Below are 22,390 nucleotides of genomic sequence, written 5' to 3' on the forward strand. Positions count from 1 at the left end.
GGAAAATAACTTACTATCAACCGAGCGAAAAAAAAAAAAAAAAAAAAAACTTACTATCATCTCTTAGTAAATAATCAAAATAAGATAAATTATATGATGGGCGACCCTCAAGTCCTGTGAAGGTACGATGGAAGTACCATCCTTGATATTTGATCCACCAGCAGCCTCTTTAAAAAGTAGGGCCGCAACTCGGGTCAATTTTTTGGAATTCGGGTTGAGCTTTTATCTTAAAATCGGGTCAGGTTCAGGACCTTCAGGTTCATTCCAATTCATTTTTTAGCAAAAGCTAGACCCAACCCGGCCCAAGTTGCACCCCTATTAAAAAGTACGCTGTTGTTGGATCAAATATCAAGGGTGGTACTACTTTCATTGTACTTGATGGTCGGGCACCATATAAAAACTCATCAAAATGCATATATCTTATAGAAAATGGACAAAATAACTCATCGATTTGACGAAAAGTCATATATCATGGAAAATAACTGAGGTATCCATGTCGTGGTGAATAACTAAAATAGTTTTTTAATAGAAAATAACTAAAATAATTAATTATATTGTGTTGAAAATGAGAAAATATGTCATAAAAATAGCCTCATCTCATGAGAAATGACCAAAGTGCCTATTACTTATAAAAAAATGATTGAAATACCAATGAAAAAGACAAAAAGACTCATGTCTCAAGGAAAATGAAAAAAATTTATCCCTAGCTTATTGAAAATGACTAAAATACTCCTATCTCATAGAACTAGTAAAATACCCCTATCTCACAAACGTTATTCATGTTTTCCAAAGACATGCTTGTGTTAGGGTTGTAGCCCTTCAAATCTTGCCACGTGTATTTAAATCTGAGCACATTTTTTATTTTATCAAAGATAATAAGCTATTTAAATTCGAGCATATTTGTTATTTGGGATTTGCTAGGGACCATCACAGAAGGCATTTCGCGGAGGGACTGTTGCATGAGGGAGCAGCCACATGAGATGAATTAAATGAATGAGTGCAACAACCCGTCCGCGAAATGCCTTCTGCGATGGTCCCTAGCACATCCCATAGGGAGGAATTTTAAGAAGCTTCCCCCACCCGAGCGTCTTCCTACCACTTCTCTCACAATTATTTGCATATAAGCTTGTATACAAATAAGACTACATCCTTAGAAGATTAAATGTAAATAATTTCTCATTACATGTACTTAAATTCTAGGTTATCGAAAGAGGTCTATTGAAGATGTGATTGGTGATGATCTGAATATGCAAAGGAGATATCGGGGAGAATAGGGGTGCTAGTTTTTGTTGTGGGTCCAGCCCAGGTAGGCCCCACATCCCACACCCACTTTTAGAATCCCATTGAAATAGGATACAAGAGAGGTTTCCGATTGAGAAAAAAAAAACAGTGCCGTGTGGGTGTGTGCCAGGTGCGTGAAAACCCAAAAACAGGATTTTTTCTTGGTGGCTCTTTTAGAAGGTTTTGTGTGGGATCAAAACCAAGGATTTGGAGCGTTTCTTCTTGGAGATTTTCACCGTGCTGTTGGATCCTCTCGTCGCACGGAGACTTCGCGAGGATCTGGTCTTCTTCGACTTGAAGATCGAAGTGAGTATTTTTTGGTGAGAAAGTGAGTTTTGTTGTTCGCAACGAGGTACCCTTTTATTTCTCTTATTTCTTATATGGTCTCAAGTTTTGGGTGAAAAACTTGAGAGAAAGAGACGTTGTATTTTCTTAATTATTTGATTAGTGGATATTTCGTCGGATTTGCCCTATGGTTTTTCCCTCTTCGTTGGAGGTTTTTCCCCGTAAATCTTTTGTGTTCTTTTGTGTGATTGCTCTCTTGTTGGTTTAGTTCCTTTAATCCACTTGTATATTTGCTTCGTAAGTTGAGTGGGTTTTCTTGTGCGAGAAACCTAATAGTTTTCCCATTAAAGTAACATGTGGGAAAAATGATGTGTTACTGAACATTCAGATTTCAGAATATAGGTTCAGAATACAGGGCTGATACCTGTGTTGACAAATGGGAATTGGTAGAGATTTCTCATCAAATCTCTCTCCCACTACCATGTCTTGATAATGGGCCGAAATCACGTTGTCTTTTATTACTAACCAGATGGCAAAGGCTATTACAATTCCCAATAACTTCTCAACAGCCAATTAAAGAAGAGATGACAAGTTGGTCTTATTCTAAACATGGTTGTGCAAATATCAGTACCTATGCATATAACAATTACCAGCGAGGACAGATTAGTAATCTTGGGGCATGAATACGATTGCTTTTGTACTCAATTGTCTAACGAACACGTAGGATGTTGGTTGGAAGATTAATTTCCACCATTTGATCCGCGCACAAACCTCAACAATCAAACGATCCTAACCATCAATTGTTGATCTCTACAAAGAAATTGTTCACGTTTTAAACATTTTCTTGAAATCTGCCATTCGGATAGTTAGGATCGTTCAATCATAAGGGTTAGACATTAGAAAGGGCCCACAATATGTTGAGAGTCATCGCGGGCCCACATGGATATTTCTTAATTTAAACTAGGGCCTTAAAGAAGTAGTTAAAGAAGTTTCTAATTTGTTTAGGATCTGTTTATTGTTTGATTGTTTCTGTATATAAAAGGCAGGGATGCCAAAATGTCAGTATATTTTCAGAGAAAGTGTAAAAAAAAAGGAGCAGTGGCGTACGGTTTTTACCGAATAATATTGAAAGGGAATTTTCTCTCCCTTCCTCTTTTGTAATTTGTGTTTGTGGGGTTTGCTTCTACTTTGCTCTTTGTTTTTAACACAATATGGTTGAATGGCTCTAATCGACTATAGGATTTCAAGAACTGGCCTATCCTTCCAAAAGTTGGACGAAAATTGGACATTGTTTAGGAATTTAGTTCGACTCTGGAGAGAAATTTCAAGAGAAAAGTTGAATAGAATTTAGGAAAAAGTTCAAATTATTTTAGGCGACTTTGTGTTAGACGACTTTAGTCCATTTCTTTTCTTTGTTCTAGTTGAAATACGAAAGCCAAGTTGAGTTGAAATAGGAAACCCAGAAGCCAGTCCCTAATTTTCACGCAACAGAAAGCTTCCAATTCCAAATCTTGTGTTCCTACAATTACTCATATAACCATTAGTTTCACACACACTCTTATTACTATTAGTCCACTTTTCCACACCCCCTTTCCCTCTTTTTCTAGTTTTTCCTCCCCTTTTAAGTTACCAATGTATTTTTCTTGTGTTGAATAGGTAGAACTTTTTACTTTAGAAAATATGAGAAGCTATTGTATTTCTCAGAAACACTACTGTTGTAGTTGATTGATGCATTTCTTGACAATTATGTTTTGACTTACTCTTAGGATAGCTATATTGATTTGTGAAGAACTACTACTATCTGCTTTCTTTGATTAGCCCTCTCTCGTTGAAGCAATTCTTTTGACTGATTTGTCAAACAACCAATTACACCAGAAGCTTAAGCTTTTTATACTTTTTATACTTTAACAATCCGCCTCACTTGGGCCCCCTCTTTTTAGGGTTGGCCTACGCGTGGCACATGTGGCCCTTCTTTTTGGTTTTAGCCTACTTTTGATATTAAACCTCATTAATATTAAAAATCCACATGTAATGGCTAAACCCAAAAAGAGGGGCCACATGTGCTATGCATAGGCCAACCCTAAAAAGAAGGGCCACACGTGAGGGGATTGTTAAAGTATAAAAAGATAAAATATGGCTCAGGGGCTCTTTGATTCCTCCGTGGAGATTTCTTCATTTCTTTGATGAGATAAAAGATCTTTCAGAAGGGCTTTCGGTTTTATATCATCATGTGAGAAGATCTGCTAACGCAATGGCAGATAAGTTGGCAAAAGATGGAGTTTCTAAGCAAGTTTTAGAGCTTTTTGATTTTCTTTCGCCCTAATTGCATATGGCGGGGTTGTAATTGTCTTTCTTGGATTGTATGTGTGTCTTAGTACTGAAAGGGGGACCTTCTCAGTCTTCTTTTAACGAATTCTGTTACCATTCAAAAAAATAAAAAAACACTTCCCCAACGGCTTAAGCTTTTAGAGTAATTGGTTGTTTCATAGGATTGAAGTATTGATAGTTAATATTTAATTCCGGCTTGTGGGTTAATCATTCTTATATTGAACTCCCCCACGATATACTGGTTGACATCCTTTTGAGGCTTCCTATCAAGTCTATTTTGAGAATAAGACGCGCATCGAAGTTTTTGCACTCTTTAATCAGTTCTCCAACGTTCATTGACACACAGATAATACGATTGAAAAGTAACCCTACTTTTGTCATCCAACCAATATTCCGAGAATGCTTTGAGCTTTTTTTCGTGGAGAAGAACAGGTTACTTAATAACTTGGACACAAGGAAGTCCCCAATACCTTTTCCATGTGCTAGAAATCTTGATATAGTGAATTCCTATAATGGTTTGCTCTGCTTTGAGTGCAGAGCCTGGCGAAGCAGCCAAATTTGCATTGATAATCTGTCTCCCAGCAGCCAGATTTGCATTTATAATCCCGCGACCGGAGAATTCGCATTGGGGACGGATTCATGGAGAAATATTGGTAACTTCCGTATCCTCTTAATCCTGGTTGTTTCCCCATATTTGCAGACAAAGCATTTCACTGGATGTTAGATTACAAAGGCCCTGAAGTTATACCCTCAATGGATATAAGTGATGAGAAATTCAAAGAGATCAAGCTTCCTGAACTACACTTGAAAAGTTCATTTGATGAGTATCTATTGGTAGAGTTTAAGGAGAGTCTCTCTATTTTCCGTTTCTTCCTAGATGGGAGGACAGAAATATGGATTTTAAAGGATCATAAAAATTCAACTTGGGTGAAAGAATTTAGTATTGATTTTTGAGGTCTATGGTAGTTGGAAACGATGAGATAATATTGATGGGGTATTCTGAACTATATGTTGAAGATCATCACCAACTTCTCACTAAAGAAATAAGGAATGTTGACTGAGCCTTCAGATTCTGTTGCATGAGAAATCTTTTGCTATCTTTAGTCAGAATAAACGGAGGAAGACCAAGACTTTAGTGAAGTAGTATATGTTTGTTATGATTGTTAAAGTTGTTGCTATCATATGAAATCTTTTGCTATCTTCAATAAAAGGAGGAAGACCAAGACTTTAGTGAAGTAGTTTTAGATATTTTATATTTGTTAAAGTTGTTGCTAGTCTATTTATTTGTAATCCATTTCACTCGATTGATTAAGCAAGAAAAGCTAGTTTCAAGTCTCTGTTTTCTGCTCTGTTTTATTTACAATTGGTATCAGAGCTGAGGCAATTTTCTGGGAGAGTTGCTGAGGTTTTGGAGAATTAAAGACCTGCTGTTTGCTGCGATCGTATCTAGCTGTGATCGAAGACCTGCTGTTTGGCTGCAATCATGGATCTCACCAATTCAGTAGGTGGAATCGAGAAGCTAAATAACACGAATTATGACTACTGGAAGTCATGCCTGGAGTCGTATCTTCAGGGTCAAGATCTTTGGGAGGTTGTGAATGGAGCTGATGCCGTCCCTCCCAACTGCACACCCGATTCCCAGGATGCTTCACGTAAGTGGAAGATCAAAGCAGGGAAAGCTTTGTTTGTTCTGAAGGCCACCATTCAGAAGGATATGTTAGGCCATATTCGTGAAGTCAAGACGCCTAAGGAAGCCTGGGAGTCATTTGCTGTTTTGTTTTCTAAAACAAATGATGCAAGACTCCAGATGCTAGAGAATGAGATTGGATCAGTCTCTCAAGGGAACATGACAATATCCCAATACTTCATGAAAGTAAAAGGTATTTGTCATGATATCACCCAACTTGATGCAGAATCCAAAATCACCGATGCACGTACACGGAGGATAATTATTCGAGGTTTAAAATCCGAATACAATGGGTTCATTACAGCTATTCAAGGGTGGCCAGTTCAGCCATCTCTACTTGAATTGGAAAGTCTTCTAGCCAATCAAGAGAGTTTGGCAAAACAAATTGCAGGTATATCCTTGAAAGAAAATGAAGAGGTACTCTTCACAGGTCGGGGAAGCAAGCCCAAATCAAAATCAAAGCCTTGGCAAGGGAGCACTCAAGGAGGGGAAGCTTACAAAAATCGTGAATCAAGCTCAAGTTCAAAGAAAACATGGACATGCTACAACTGTGGCAAGCCTGGTCATTTTGCCAGGGATTGCTATGCACCAAAGAAGAAATCTGAAGAAGGAAATTCTGCTACATCGAATGATGTTCAACAGAATGATAATAGCGAGGACGAATGGAGCGCCTTTGTCTCCATTGTTGAAGACCAATCCTTGGTGGCTGAAAAGAAAAATTTTCAGGACAATGAAGAAGAATGGGCAGATTTTGTCTCCATTGTTGAAGACCAATCCTTGGTGGCTGAAAAGAAAAATTTTCAGGACAATGAAGAAGAATGGGCAGATTTTCTTGTCATTGATGAAGATCAGTTAGAAGGATGGGGAGATCTCCTTATCTCTGATGAAAAACCGTTAGAGTTAATTGAGATGGCTTTAACAGCCTCTAATCACGTGGTATCTACAAGCTCTATGGAGGAAAATGTCTCAGATCAACCAGACTATTCTAGAGACTGGATCATTGATTCAGGCTGTTCAAACCATATGACAGGAGATGGGCAAAAATTCCTCACAAAGACAGAGTACACTGGAAAGAAGATGGTAGTGACATCAAATAATGCAAAATTGCCAATTGCTCATGTAGGAGATGCCGCTTGCATTCCAAGATCCAGCAATAAGCATATCCTGCTCAAAGATGTTTATCACGTTCCCAACATGAAGAAGAACCTGATGTCAGTATCTCAAATTACTAACTCAGGTAATTTTGTCATCTTTGGTCCAAATGATGTAAAAATCTACAAAGAATTGCAGATTTTTGGGACGCCTTGCATGGAAGGAAAGAGGGTAGAATCAATTTATGTTATGACAGCCCAAGATGCATATGTTGATAGAACTCGAAAAAATGAGACTGTTGATTTATGGCACTCTCGTCTTGCACACGTTGGATATATGAAGCTGAAAGTCATGATGAAAAAGCAATTGGTAAGAGGGCTTCCCGACCTTGAAGTTAGACCTGACATTGTATGTTCTGGATGTCAATATGGGAAGGCACATCAGCTACCATACACCGAATCTGGGTTCCAAGCAAAACAGCCGCTTGAGCTAGTGCATTCTGACGTCCTCGGCAAAGTGAAAATTCCATCTATTGGAGGTAAAAGTTATCTATTAACATTTATAGATGATTTTTCAAGATATGTTTGGATATATTTTTTGAAAGAAAAACTTGAAGTATTCAAAATGTTTGTGGAGTTTCACAAACAAGTAGAAAATGATCTTGGCTATAAAATCAAATGTTTAAGATCTGATAATGGAGGTGAATTCTCATCAAATGAGTTTTCATCCTATCTGAAAGAGCATGGGATACGCAGACAACTTACTTGCCCCAATACACCCCAGCAAAATGGGGTAGCAGAAAGGAAAAACAGACATTTGGCTGAAGCATGTAGAAGCATGATGCATGCAAAAAATGTCCCAACCAGGTTTTGGGCTGAATGTATGAAGACCGCTGCATATGTTATTAATCGTCTTCCTCAACCAAAGCTCAATTTCATTTCACCTGTTGAAAAATTATCTGGTGTTAAGCCCAATGTAAGTCATTTACGTGTTTTTGGTTCAGTTTGTTATGTATTTGTACCTGATCATTTACGCAGCAAATTTGAAAAGAAGGCTGTTAGATGCATTTTTACCGGTTACGATTCAGAAAGGAAAGGTTGGAGGTGTGTAGATCCATCCACTGGACGTGCTCATGTCTCGAGAAATGTTGTTTTTGATGAGGCATCTTCGTGGTGGTCACTAGAGCATGCAACCCTTCCAGACAGCAGAGAGTTCGAGGTAGAGCTACTTGAAAAGATGGGATCGGATGCTATGCTCGAACAAATAGACAAAGAACCAATTGAATCTTGTCAAAAGGAGATACACAATCGAGCAACCACATCATCTAGCCCATGGCAAACAGCTGTGCATCAAACCAGAACAGCAGAAGAGTTGAGACCATCTCAATGGAACGAACCAGAAATTGAAGAGGACAATACAGAACCTAGAAGATCATCTCGAACTCCAAAGCCGAATCCAAGGTATGCAAATTCAGCCTTAACTGCAGCATGGACAGTCACAATAGATGATGAAGTTCACATCAATGAACCAATTTCATTCGAAGAAGCTCAAGGAAAATTAGAATGGGAGAAAGCCATGGCTGAAGAAATCCAGGCTCTCAAAGAAAATGAAACCTGGGATCTTGTGCCTCGACCAACAGGAGCAACACCCATTTCATGCAAATGGGTATACAAAATCAAGACTAGAACAGATGGATCAATAGAAAGATTTAAAGCTCGGCTAGTGGCTCGAGGTTTCTCTCAACAGTTTGGTCATGACTATGATGAAACTTTCAGTCCTGTGGCAAAAATTACTACTGTTCGAGTCCTTATCGCTCTAGCTGCAAGTCAGTCATGGAAATTGTGGCAGTTGGATGTTAAGAACGCATTTTTACATGGCGAGTTGGATAGAGAAATTCTTATGGAACAGCCAAAGGGGTTTGAAGAAGACCCACGCTATGTCTGCAAACTCAGAAAAGCTTTATATGGCTTAAAACAGGCTCCACGAGCCTGGTATGGTAAGATTGCTGAATTTCTGCAAGCAAATGAGTATTCACTAGCCTCATCTGATTCTAGTTTATTTGTAAGAATCACTGATGGAAATACTTCAATCATTTCAGTTTATGTCGATGACTTGATAGTTACAGGGAATGATGTTGCAGAAATTACTAGAATCAGAAAAAATCTTGGAATTCGGTTTCAAATGAAAGAATTAGGAGAGCTCAAACACTTTCTAGGACTTGAAGTGGATCAGAGCAAGCATGGGATATTTCTCGGTCAGCAAAGTTATGCAAGAAGGTTACTTGATCGATTTGGAATGACAAGCTGCAACACCATTACAACCCCAGTTGAAATTAATGCAAAGCTTCAGGTAGATGATGGAGAGGAACTAGATGATCCAATCATGTACAGGCAACTAGTAGGGAGTTTAATCTATTTAACTCTAACTAGGCCTGACATAGCCCAAGGAGTTGGGGTTGTAAGTCGTTTCATGCAAAAACCAAGGAAGCCACATCTCGATGCAATTCGTAGAATTCTAAGGTATATTCAAGGAACATTGAATTTTGGTATACTTTATGAAGCAGGGAAGAAATGTGAAATTGTTGGGTTCTGCGATGCGGATTACGCTGGAGATCTTTCAACTCGAAGGTCTACAACAGGTTATATTTTCAGCCTAGGTTCCGGTGCTATTTCATGGTGCAGTAAGAGGCAGCCCACTGTATCGCTATCTACAACTGAAGCAGAATATCGAGCAGCAGCAATGGCAGCGCAGGAAAGCGTATGGCTAGTTCAATTGATGAAAGATTTGAATCAAATCACTTGTTGTGTGGTTAGTATTTATTGTGATAATGAAAGTGCAATTAAACTAGCTGAGAATCCCGTGTTTCATGCTAGAACAAAGCATGTAGAAATACATTATCACTTCATAAGAGAAAAGGTTCTTCGTGGAGAAATTTCCCTCATATCAGTTCATACAGATGAGCAAATAGCTGACATATTAACAAAAGGTTTGTGTTTGAAGAAATTTGTGAAATTCAGGAAGAAGTTTGGTGTCATAGAAAGAGAGTTGGTGCTGAGGGGAAGTGTTGAAGATCATCACCAACTTCTCACTAAAGAAATAAGGAATGTTGACTGAGCCTTCAGATTCTGTTGCATGAGAAATCTTTTGCTATCTTTAGTCAGAATAAACGGAGGAAGACCAAGACTTTAGTGAAGTAGTATATGTTTGTTATGATTGTTAAAGTTGTTGCTATCATATGAAATCTTTTGCTATCTTCAATAAAAGGAGGAAGACCAAGACTTTAGTGAAGTAGTTTTAGATATTTTATATTTGTTAAAGTTGTTGCTAGTCTATTTATTTGTAATCCATTTCACTCGATTGATTAAGCAAGAAAAGCTAGTTTCAAGTCTCTGTTTTCTGCTCTGTTTTATTTACACTATATATTTTCTTATAACATAAAGCTCCAACGTTTGAAGGAGGTTGATATTCCCTCATGTAGATGCCATCGTCTCGTGCAAGCATGGTCACAACTTAAAGAATACTCATACCTGGAATGCATTTGCATCTCACCAAGAAATTATATTCCCTTGAAAGGATTCCAAAAGCGATGTGACTTTGTAGGGTTGGCCTACACGGCCTACACGTGACACATGTGGTCTCTCTTTTGGGCTGGTTATTACATGTGGATTTTTATCAAGCAATAACTTAAGCTGTTGTAGATGGCTTTATTTAATCTTTTATTCTTTAATACAGTTGATCCACTTTCGAATTAGCGGACCTCCATTGGTGAATAATATGGAGATTGATGAGGGTAAACAGATTTGATATTTTAGAGATAGCCGTTGCAAGCTTCCATGAGCCATGTACTTTTTGCCTATGAGACCACCACTATAGAAGGTCCTTAGAAGTACCACCCTTGATATTTGATCCAACAACAGACTCTTAAAAAGTGGGCTGCTGTTGGATCAAATATCAAGAGTGGAACCACTTGCACGAGACTTCACGCTCGGGCACTGCACAAAATCTTGTGAAGACCCATCAACAGTACTCTTACTCTTGCTTTAGCCTCGTTTGAATCTTTTTCTTCACAAGGCCAGGAATAACACTTCATGATAACTGTACCTTCCGTGGTCCCTAAAGATACCTGGCCCCCATAGTGGCTGGGCTGTGTTTTCACTGTAACAACCATCAAACTTTGTCTTAAATGGTGTTTTATTTTTGGGAAAAATACAGTTACACCCCCTCAACTTTCTGAGATTTTCTACTCTAACCCTAACTTTTAAAAGTCACCAACTACACCCCTTGAGAGGTTTCAATTTATATAAGTAAACCCCTTCTTTTGAAACACTATCAATGCTAATGAAGACCCCATAGCCCCTCCAAACCCTATACCCGGATCCAAACACTCCAAAAAATAAAGTGGGTCCACATTGTTTGGATGATCCAAAGATTTCATTTGATAGGCCTTGACACAGATAGGGTGTGACCAAAAAATTAACTCCATAGGAACATCTTACCGTCAACTGAGGAGGTCTACCTTATACAAATTGAAAAGCCAGGGGTGTAGTTGGTGACTTTTAAAAGTCGGTTATAGTTGAAAATGTCAGAAAGTTGAGGGGGTGTATATTTATTTTTTCATTTTTTTTTTTTTTTGCAAATCTTTGGTTTAATTGGTGTTTTTATTTAAAAAATGTGTTTTGTAGGCTAACGGTTTAATACTTTGTTTAAAACTTTTTACAACAAAAATCTCCGTTTTTTAAAGGAAAACATTTAAAACGCGTTTTAAACATATTAAATATGTTTTGACCTTCTAGCATATGTGTTACTCTTGTAATGGAGTGGCTGATTGGCTTGCTAGAGAAGGGTTGAGAAGGAAGAATTGGAGCTTTTTGATTTTCTGCCCGCTTGAATTAGAGTTTTTTGCCTTTCGTTTTGTATTTGTATTTTTCCATTTTTCCTCTTCTCTATGACTATCTCGGTGTTTCTTTAATCAATCCAGTAGAAGTTTAAAAAAATAAATAAAAAAGATTAGGACACATGTCTCATGTGCACACAAAGACCTATTATTTCTAAACCAGACCCATGTTATTTTCGAGATGGGTAAAACCTAACCCAAGTTGCGACCTTAATCATTGTTTGGGTGATCCAAACCATTTATTTGCGGGACGCTACATAGATAGGAGGTGCCCAGTAAATGTTATCTATAGGATGATCTTAACCCTCCGATCTGTGGAGGTTTCTATACTGTGCTGTCCATTTTAAACCCTCAGAAATCGGAGGGTTAAGATTATGAAGATTATTTTCTAGACACCCCCTATCTATGTGTGGGCCCAACAAATGAATAGTTTGGATCGTCCAAATAATGTGATGCGGGCCCAATGTATTTTTGGGCTGGACGTGCATGCAAGGCCGTTCACCGTATAATTTCTCATCACATCATTTCGCTCGGTCCTGTTTGGATCGGTGGAATTTTTTTGGAAAAGATTGGGAAATAAAAATTTTCCAAATTTTTATGCTTTTCCGTTGTTTGATTACAGATGAAAAAAAGTGACCTGAACCGACTCAGTTCAAGATTTATTAACAGAGACCTTCTACTTTCTAATGATATCCCTTAAATTATCATTTTGCTAAAAATTGTGTAAATAAAAAAAAATCATAGGAAAAAACTTTCCACAATAGATGTTTTTCTTGCTATCCAAACAGGGCCGACAAGTTAATGAGTTATGGAGAAAAAACTTTCCGTGAGAAATGTTTTTGTTGCAATCCAAACGGGGCCCAAGACCATTCCGTAAAAAGAAGTAAACCAAATATAATCTCCCATCAAAACCCAAACCCCAACCAAATTCCATTTTCTCAGATCTGTTTTTTTCTTTCTTCCCCAAATCAAAGATGTATATGGCCTATGGATGGCCACAGATAATCCCATTAGAGCCCGGTCTTTGCCCTGCTTCAGAGCAGATTGTATATCTCAAAGTCATCAATCGTCTCTTACTCGTTGTAGCCCCCACTCATCTCGAGCTTTGGAGCTCCTCTCAAGTACTCTCTATTTCCCTTTTATGTTTAAATTTTAGATGGAAATGATATGATTATGTTTAATTTAGAAGGATATTATCTTGAATTGATGGTCTCTCGTATGTAAGAATTGTATAGGGCTGGTTCAAATTATTATTATTATTATTTTTTTGGATATTAAAAAATAGAAAATTTTAGATTTTTTTTTTTCCTTTTCAAAACTTTTCCAGAAAATTCCTGTAATTTAAACTGGGGGTTGATTCATTTGTTTGGATTTGAAATCAGCATAAGGTGAGATTAGGGAAGTATATGCGAGATTCGGATTCGGTTCAGAGGGAAGGGGAGAATGTGCAGGCGATTTGGAGCCCCGATACGAAAACGATTGCGGTTATTGTGAGTATTGGAATTGGTTATGCATTGCTCTTATGTGATTTTTTTTTGTTAGTATTGGAATTGGTTATGCATTGCTCTCATGTTGATTTTTTTTTTAGTATTGGAAATCTCTTATGTTGATTTTTTGAGTATTGGAATTGGTTATGCATTGCTCTTATGTTGAGTTAATTCTTGATTGCTTGCATTTGGTCTGCACACGTCTTATTATCTGTTGAAGTATAATTGATTAAATAACACCAGCTCTAACAGCTTAAGCTTTTGGAGTCATTGGTTGTTTCACATGGTATTAGAGCTATTGCCTCACGTCTTATTTTCTGTTGAACTATGAATGATTTATTGTGATGATGCCTGTTATCTGATATTTCTCCTTCTAAACCTCAAGATATTTGGGAGGCACCCCCAAATTGTTGTCCTAAGCTCAATTTCGATGGTAGCAGTAAAGTATTGGGTGACGCTTCTGCCACCATCAGAGCAGTTGGTTATAGGGAAACATCTTAGACCCAATGGAAGAGTAATGTTTGCCTATGCAGGTTCTTGTCGCGACAATTAGCTATTGATGCCGAAGTGAAATAAGCATGGTCTATGTTCAAGTGCTCCCCTGGAGATTGCTTGATTGTTTTTAGAAATTGAGTTCCTTAAGTTATGTTCAAATAAAGAAGGGGAAAATAAGAAGACGAGAAGAGAAAGGAAATGTGTTTCGGAGAAAAGTGTCACCTCCAACTCAAAGTTAAGTAGTTACAATAATCCCATTGATGAAAACATCACAATACTAATTATTGAAATGCCACTAACACTAATACAAATTGGTGAATAGATATCTATTATTCTAGCTTGTTAGTGATCGTCTAACGTTGGCTTCTTGGTTATGCTTTGCTTGATTTACCATGCAGACATTAGTAATAATAGTTTCAAATGTCATCGGACATGTGTTAGTTTGGGCTTACATGTGTATATTTCACCCATGGTCAAAACAAAATGCAGAGGAACTCAGTACCTTACAGAATGTCATCCGACTTTGACACATGTCGATGATGATTGAGTCAAAGTTCCCAAAGTCACATGGAAGTGTATAATAGTTCTTCGTTTAGATGCTTATCCTTTAATGCTTTCGAGAGGTCCGGTTTTACTTTTTAGGTTATTACTGTGTTCTTCCGCGCTAGTCGCTGCTCGGCCTTTTGCTTCTTCCCAAAGTCACTCTTCGCTGTTTATCCTGATTCATATAATTCGATTTTCCATCCTTACCAATAAACATACCTCTGCCTATTTTTTCTGTAAATAAAATGCTTGTTCACTTATTCCAAATGACAGATGAAGGAAAAAAAGAAACCTCAACACAGAACACTGAGACACAGATAAAGGTTACAAAAAAGTTTGCATTTGTTAATCATGCGCTGCAGCGCAGGGAGCTTATCTGCGCTTTAGTGGGTTATAAAGCCTCCCATTGGTTCCTTTCTTGTGGACCCGCTATACGTTTCAAAGGGGGACCCGCTGTACGAACCAATGGGAGGCTTTATAACCCACTAAAGCGCAGATAATCTCCCTGCGCTGCAGCGCAGGAACGCTTTTCTCTATTTTTTTATTGAATTTTCAGCAATATCTTCCTTATTATTGTTTTTGAGATTTACTTTTTTACCACCCTTCACATCTTCACGTTTCATCTCTATAACATATTTGCTGATATTTTTACGTTTCATCTCTACCCTTATTTCTTTTGTTATTTTTTTTTACCACCCTTCACATCATGGATATGTACATTGTTTCTAATGCCCTATACATTGTTCTCATATTCATCAGGTGTTTTTACTTATGCCTTTTTTTACTTTTGTGCAGACTTCTTCTTTTATTTTCAACATTTTTAAGGTCCAAATTACTGAAAGAAAACTACTAGTTGGAGGGAAACAATCTCCTGGGCTGTTTCTTGCAAATATCTCTCTAGTTCTCAGTGAGAAGGCACCCTTTTCAGATACCCACTTTGTAACGTATGAACTCTTTCTGACCTTTGGTGCTTGATTGACATAAGCTGTCTCATCTGGGAATTATTATTATTATTTTTATGTTTTTTCTTTCAATTTGTCTTCCAGTAGCAATTTCGTATGTGACAACAAATATATACTCCTGGGACTTTCAGATGGTGTTTTACATAGTGTGTCCTGGAAGGGAGAGGTACACATGGATTTTTCATATGGATTTAATTGGCACTAGCATTTTGTCTGATTTCTTCTTGGGGTCATTCGTTGTACATCAGCATTGTTGTTGTACAGTATTTACCTTCTGGCAACTTTTTAACATGCATATTGCTTTTTATTTTCTTGTTTCTGCATTTTCTGATCCAGTTATATGGTATCATTTTCTGATCCAGTTCTATGGTATCATTGAGCTTCATGGTCACCCTCAGGGCACCAATGAAGTGCATTCTTTGGACAACGACGGGTCTTCTGTTTCTGAAGGGGCTTTAAGAGGAGGCTCTACATCCTCCAATCACAGTTGTGCCAGCGGTGTAGCTGTTATCCAGCTAGAATTGTCAATTCCATTGAGATTGCTTGTTGTTTTGTATTGTGATGGACAAGTTGCATTATGTTCGATAAGTAAGAAAGGTTTAAAGCAAACTGATTCTATTAAAGCTGAAAGATGGTTGAATTCCAGTGATGCTGTGTGTGCCTCGGTAGCTTCAGAGCAACAAATCCTTGCAATTGGTTGTAGAAAAGGAGTTGTCGAATTATATGACTTGGTAGAGAGTGCATCTCTTCTCCGCACTATATCTCTCTATGACTGGGGGTATGTCTTGCAAATAGTTAGTAATTTACTTCTAATTTCTGCCATGACTTTCTTAGACGCTGTTGTTGTGGAGTATCATATGCAAATCTTAATATATTATTGGTAAGCTCTAAAAGATTATTTACTTTAGCCAAGTAGGTAATACTTGGCTAAAGTATTACTTGGCTAAAGTATTATTTACTTTAGCGAAGTAGGTAGTACTTGCATACTGGTTCGTGATACTCTGACATATTGGTTCTCTTTGAGGGAACCAGGCAAATCTTACCTGGTTCGCTGACTTAGCGAACTTTGGTTGATTGAGTCTGAGGGTGAACAGATGTCATTGGTATTGAACTGCTTGTTTTCACGTACCATGTCTAATCAATGAGAAAGCCAGGTTTATGCAGCATAAAACTGAATTTGCAAGCGAATTTTTAAACAAAAAAGCATCCTTATAATAAAATAACCCTTTTTTTTTTTTTTTTTATAAACAAGCTTCAGTTGTTTTAAATAAAAACTCCACCCTCATTCTAAGCAAAATTTCCATGTCATGAAATTAAAGAAAGGATCTTGGATTGACAAGACATATGTCTAAATTTGTTGAATGAGGAGGAGAACGCTGTGGAGACTCTTCATCTGTAGTCTTTACATTTAGGGCGGAGACCATCTCCGTAGCTAGTCTCTGTTTTTGTCTCGGGAGATGGTTGTCCTCTTAATTCAGCTCTTGTTGAACTAAGACTAATCATCACTGCTTCAGTTCTAAGCTTTGCAATTCTTTTGAAATGTCTATTGTTTTCAACAACTTTGCTTCTAGATTTTGAATATTGTATTGTATGTTCCCTAGGGTGTGTTACTGACTTCTGTGTTGTAGTTGCTGTTTTTGCTTATTTTAGGTAAATGGTCTGAATACCTGCATCTTTACTGTCTTTTTGTAGATACATTCATGGTTGATATGTATGGCACATTTACCGATAATATATGATATAAAATCAGTGTTTTTTTTTGAATGATCGCCAATTGTATTGCAAAAAGAAGATCGAGATGGTCAAGGTACATAGATAAGGAAGCAAGAAAATAAAAAAAAATACAAAGATTAGCTAGGAAACATCACGGAGGAAGAGAATTGAACAATGCCAAAGCCTCTTTGGAAACTCCATCTCTAGCAAGCCTATCGGCCACTTCATTAGTTGAATGGTGAACATGCTTAAATTGAATAGATAATGGCTTCATCCAATCGAACATTTCATCAAAGAATCTATCAAATCTCCATGGGTGATTTTGTGACCCATTTAACCACCTAATAACATTCAAAGAGTCCCCTTCTACTATCACATTATCTGCTTTATTCTCAGCTAATAATTTTAGTCCCTGATGAGCTGCGCGAACCTCCGCCTCTGACGCATATGCCTACCCAATGGGGGCTGCGAAGGCCCAAACTACTTCCCCAAGATCATTCCTTAAAACCCCCTCAGGATACAGAATTGGTGTTATCAACACATTCCTTGTTATTTCGATATGTGGCACACCACCAACTTGTACCATGGACTAGGTCCTACAACATACCTAATAACTATGCTCTAAACCCCTTCTTTAGCGACTTGTCTAGTAAGTTCCTCTGAACATGGATAAGAGATGCGCTTAACAGGAACATGAGGCTAGGCCACTATTAAAGACATATTTCAGGAGGTTATGATGGCTTCATTGTGCTTAAATATTGACTTTTTTTTGTTAGTAACTGATATCAGACAAACGGACTCAATAATAGACAATTAACAGTGAACTTAGCATAATATTGACTTTATATTATCCGTACGTTCTTTGGTGGAAATAACATAGTTCTTGATTTCGCTTTTTTCTTCTTCTCTGGTTAAACGATATTCCGCAGTTCTCAAGGATTCAAGTGCAAGCTAGTAAATGTTTACTTGTGGCTCTGGAGACAGAGAAAAATCCGCCAAGTACTAGGATTTTTATAATTATTGATGCTTTGTATCAGTTATATAACTTCTTTACAGCTTCCAGGTGTTTTTTTATGAACAATCTTCGACATGTTAGATTTAGGACTGTGCCGTTATCTATCCTTTTCGTTTGGACAGAATATGTGTTATATGCATAGTTGCCGGAAACTCCTTGGGCGGGTGGGAAACCTGTTTCCCATTAAACGCGTTTCTCGAGGTCGGGAAACTCGTTTCCCCTAAAATGAGGGAAACACGTTTCGGAAACGTTTCCAAAATATGATACAAAATTGGAGAAATGTTTCTGAAATACAATGGAAACATATGGAAAACTTATGTAAATAATGTGTAAATGCGTGATAAACGCATCATTTCCTAAGACGTTTCTCGTACGATTTTCTATTGTTTCTCGTTTCTCGTTTCCCCTATATTTTTTTTTTCATGCGTTTCCCGTTTCCGTTTCACGTTTCGTTTCCCAAATTCATTTCCTGAATTCGTTTCCCACCCTTGTAACTATGGTTATATGACACTCATAATTTCTGGTTTACTCATCATTTAATTCTGGAAATTTATTATTGTGGTGTTATTATTAGTTTTTTTCATAGATAACAATAATGTAATCAGGATAGCATTTTCCCAGTCACTGCAATAATTGCAACTAAGCTTAGCCAATCCTTTTTTATTAACTCAAGTATGTTTCAATCATGTCAAGCCTTCGATACTAACAGTTATTGATGTTCTGAGTTTATGTTAAGAAGATTTCACCGTATTTGTGGATGACATCTATGCAGGTACTCCATGGAGGATACTGGTTCTGTAAGTTGTATAGCCTGGACACCTGATAATACTGCTTTTGCTGTTGGGTGGAAGCTTAGAGGACTTACAGTTTGGTCTGTATCCGGGTGTCGTTTAATGTGTACAATTCGCCAAATTGGATTAAGTTCTGTCTCCTCTCCAATGGGGAAACCTACCCAGGATGTTAAATATGAACCCTTAATGGGCGGCACTTCATTGGCGCAGTGGGATGAATATGGATATAGGCTTTATGCTGTCGAGGAAAGATCTTCAGAGAGGATTCTTGCCTTTTCTTTTGGAAAATGCTGTCTTAATAGAGGAATTTCGGGCACGACTTATGTTCGTCAAGTGATATATGGTGAAGATCGCGTACTAGTAGTGCAGTCTGAGGATACTGATGAGCTTAAATTATTACATCTTAAGCTTCCAGTTAAGGGTTTGAGCTGTACGCTTGTTGGTTGAATCTCTTTCTTTCTACACCATCCATTCAGTGGGTTGTTCTCTCTCTTGATATTGTTGTTGTTGTTTTTTTGTCCAGGTATCTTATATTTCCCAGAACTGGCCACTTTTACATGTAGTGGCTAGTAAAGATGGTATGTACTTAGCAGTTGCAGGTCTCCACGGGATGATCTTGTACGATATACGTTACAAAAAATGGCGTCTCTTTGGAGATATTACCCAGGAACAACAAATTGAGTGCAAAGGCTTGTTGTGGTTGGGGAAAATTGTTGTTATTTGCAACTACGTCGATTCTTCTAACACGTATGTCCTCATCCATCCGTACGTTTTATTACATGTTGTGCATCTTGTCCTGACCGTCTTGGTAACTGGTGCAGCCTCTGTGTAACTGTAGTAAACCTACTAGAGATATGGATTCTATGTCTCTCTCTCTCTCTCTCTCTCTATATATATATATATATATATATATATATATATATATATATATATATATATGAGGAAAATGATTGTGAGCTTGAAGCTCATATAGCTTATATGAGCTTGAGGGCCCAAACACATGGGTCCCACATTTTTTGTGGTGATCCAAGCCATTCATTTGCAAGGCCCCATCATAGATAAGGTGTGTACCAAAAATCAGCTCCATTGGATCATCCTAACCCCTCCAAAAGTGGAGGGCAAAAATGGGCAGATTTGTGGCAAACGGTGTCTGTCCATTTTGCCCTCCATTTTTGGATGGGTTAGGATGATCCTATGGAGCTGATTTTTTGTACACACCCTATCTATGTAAGGGCCTTTCAAATGAATGCTTTGGATCATCCTAACAATGTGGGCCCTCAAGCTCATATAAGCTATATGAGCTTCAAGTTCACAATCATTTTCCTCTATATATATATATATATATATATATTTGAATGGTTTGTCTATATATGTATGTCTATATATTTTATTTGCATTGCTTTATATTACTTGTATCCAAAAGAATTCGTACTTTGGTGCTGCATTAAGTCGTTGATGTTACTTGTGAGGCTAGAGTGAAATTTTCATCTAGAGCACTTTCTATTTTATTAGTTAAAGTTCTTGGAAATTGTGAGACTTGTATTTGGTCATACAACTAGGGAAATCATCTTATAAGGAAGTGGATGCTTTTGAGACTTTTTAGCCAAGCCAGGTTTTCCTTACGATGATAGCCTTTATACAGTTCAAGAGCTTCATATCCTAAATTGCTGATGATTCACTAGTTGAGATATTGATAAATCAAGCTTTAATTATCAGCATTTTCCATGCAAATTTAGTTATTAACATTGACTCTCACATGGTTGGTGTGCTATGTGAAATTGTGGAATTGAGTATACATTTCTAAGTCTAAATTAGCAAAATTGTTGGCTTTGCCAATTTCAAATTTTTTAAAATTTTGATAGAAATAAGCACAACTAGTAGTCCTACAATATTACTTATAAAAAATAAAATAAAACATTGCATACCATGCTACGATCTAAATAAAAAGAAAAATACATGAATATGTTTCATTAGTTTTTGATTCAGTTTTTTTTAGACATAATGTGTCTGCCTTAACCACACGAGGTTGCAGCACAACTGGTAAGGTTGACTTAGTTATATTCTCTCTGATCAAAGTTACCAGCGGAACATTTTTTTCTTCTGAAAATGAAGTTACTAGTGGAACATGGAACATAGGAACATAGGAACATAGGAACATATCATAGTCAATACCATTATGAGGCCACATTCATAAAAACCCAATTCCTCGAGTGTGTTTCTTCTTTAATGAAGAGGTAAAAAGAACTAATGTGTGGCATACAATATGAGAATAAAAGAAACTGGCATGGGTATTGTGAACAAAATCTTTTCTGAATTCTGAAAAAGAGAGAGAAAGGAATATCAAATGGGATATTGATTTGGAGCATTTGAGGCATGTACCCTTGTTCGAGTAGACTTATCAAATACTCATACTCTAGGCTTTTGATCGGATCACCGGCTTTATGTATTTACACACACACGTGTGCGCGCGCGCACACACACACACACAACACAACTCAACTAAGCCTTTGTCCCAAACTAGTTGGACCGGCTAATGAATCCTTTAGAAAATTTTCATGAAGAAAGTGAAAGGATCTACCCGGCTCAAATTGACTAAGTCTAATCCTGTTATGTTCCTAGCCCTCTAGTCTTTCCTCACTGTTTCTACGCAAATTGTTTTCAGTCTGCCCCCACCACTTTTTACTCCAACTTGGCACGAGTCACTTCCTTTTGGGATGGAGGAAAATCTAGGTTTTTCTTATGTTGCATACTTACTATCTGGTTTTTTCTAGGGTTAACTATCTTCGTGTCACACATTTGTTATTAAAAGTGTCTTACGTTAGCTTATAATAAAACCTTTTGGTATTTATACTTTCTTTGTAATTTTAGGTATTTTATGATTCAATTATTACAGCCTTGACAATGAAATTCGTTGATGCCTTGCAGGTATGAATTGCTTTTCTATCCCAGATATCATCTTGATCAGAGCTCTTTACTTTGTCGGAAATCATTGCTTGGGAAGCCAATTGTCATGGACGTATTTCAAGATTATATACTTGTTACATATCGTCCATTCGATGTTCATATTTTCCATGTAAAAATCTTGGGTGAATTGTCACCTTCTAGTACTCCGGTTTTACAGGTGCGAGGAGTTATTCATTGCTGCATAATTTTGTGATTTTACTGGGAGTGATTAATTATTATTTTTATCACCGAAGTTCCCAACTGCTAATATTTTAACTTATGCTTCGAAAGGGAGTATTCTAGCTGTAACATCATCTATAGTTTTCTATACATTTGTTAGTAATAAAATGACAAACAGCTTTCTACAGTACGAGAGATTTCAATAATGAGCGCAAAGAGCCATCCTACAGCAATGCGTTTCATCCCTGATCCACTGCCAAGAGAACTTGGCTCAAAGATGAACCATTTCACTTCTTCCAATTCATTATTCAGACAACCTGCTAGGTATTTATGGTCATACTTCTCAATTATGATGCGAATTTCAGCTAAAAAATGGGCAACTAAATAGGCATGATATGATATGATATCAGATGTTTAATATTGCGGACCAATGGCGAGCTTTCATTACTTGATTTGGATGATGGGCGTGAGCGAGAACTCACAGACTCAGTTGAATTGTTTTGGGTTACTTGTGGACAATCAGAGGAGAAGGCAAATCTTATTGAGGAAGTTTCTTGGTTAGATTATGGTCATCGAGGAATGCAGGTAAGAGACTGTATGATGACCTTTCCTATTATTGTTTTTTTACCCTTTTTTTGTGTGTGTGTGTGTGTGTGTGGGGGGGGGGGGGGGGGGGGGGGGGGGGGTTGTTGTG

The 22,390-nt window shown here is 37.5% G+C and overlaps 1 protein-coding gene across 5 annotated transcripts in view; it reads left to right on the forward strand.

Annotated features, from left to right (window-relative positions):
- Positions 1 to 12,432: 12,432 nt before the first annotated feature.
- The window catches only part of LOC143853708 (uncharacterized), a 34,422-nt gene continuing 24,464 nt past the window's right edge, over positions 12,433 to 22,390 (forward strand). For 2 of the 5 annotated variants that reach the window (XM_077363424.1, XM_077363425.1), the window contains exons 1-10: positions 12,437 to 12,688; positions 12,950 to 13,057; positions 14,888 to 15,036; positions 15,139 to 15,220; positions 15,417 to 15,832; positions 18,555 to 18,987; positions 19,097 to 19,320; positions 21,499 to 21,694; positions 21,875 to 22,020; positions 22,107 to 22,281. In XM_077363424.1, the coding sequence (XP_077219539.1) occupies positions 12,542 to 12,688; positions 12,950 to 13,057; positions 14,888 to 15,036; positions 15,139 to 15,220; positions 15,417 to 15,832; positions 18,555 to 18,987; positions 19,097 to 19,320; positions 21,499 to 21,694; positions 21,875 to 22,020; positions 22,107 to 22,281 (2,076 nt within the window). In that variant the 5' untranslated portion in view covers positions 12,437 to 12,541. Of the gene's footprint in view, positions 12,689 to 12,949; positions 13,058 to 14,887; positions 15,037 to 15,138; positions 15,221 to 15,416; positions 15,833 to 18,554; positions 18,988 to 19,096; positions 19,321 to 21,498; positions 21,695 to 21,874; positions 22,021 to 22,106; positions 22,282 to 22,390 lie in introns of all 5 variants that reach the window. The other 3 variants (XM_077363429.1, XM_077363426.1, XM_077363427.1) reach the window with 3 other exon arrangements.

Source organism: Tasmannia lanceolata, unplaced genomic scaffold (assembly GCF_043159265.1).
Source record: "Tasmannia lanceolata isolate RefF3 unplaced genomic scaffold, GAP_Taslan_0.1 ptg000020l, whole genome shotgun sequence".
Taxonomy (NCBI): domain Eukaryota; kingdom Viridiplantae; phylum Streptophyta; class Magnoliopsida; order Canellales; family Winteraceae; genus Tasmannia; species Tasmannia lanceolata.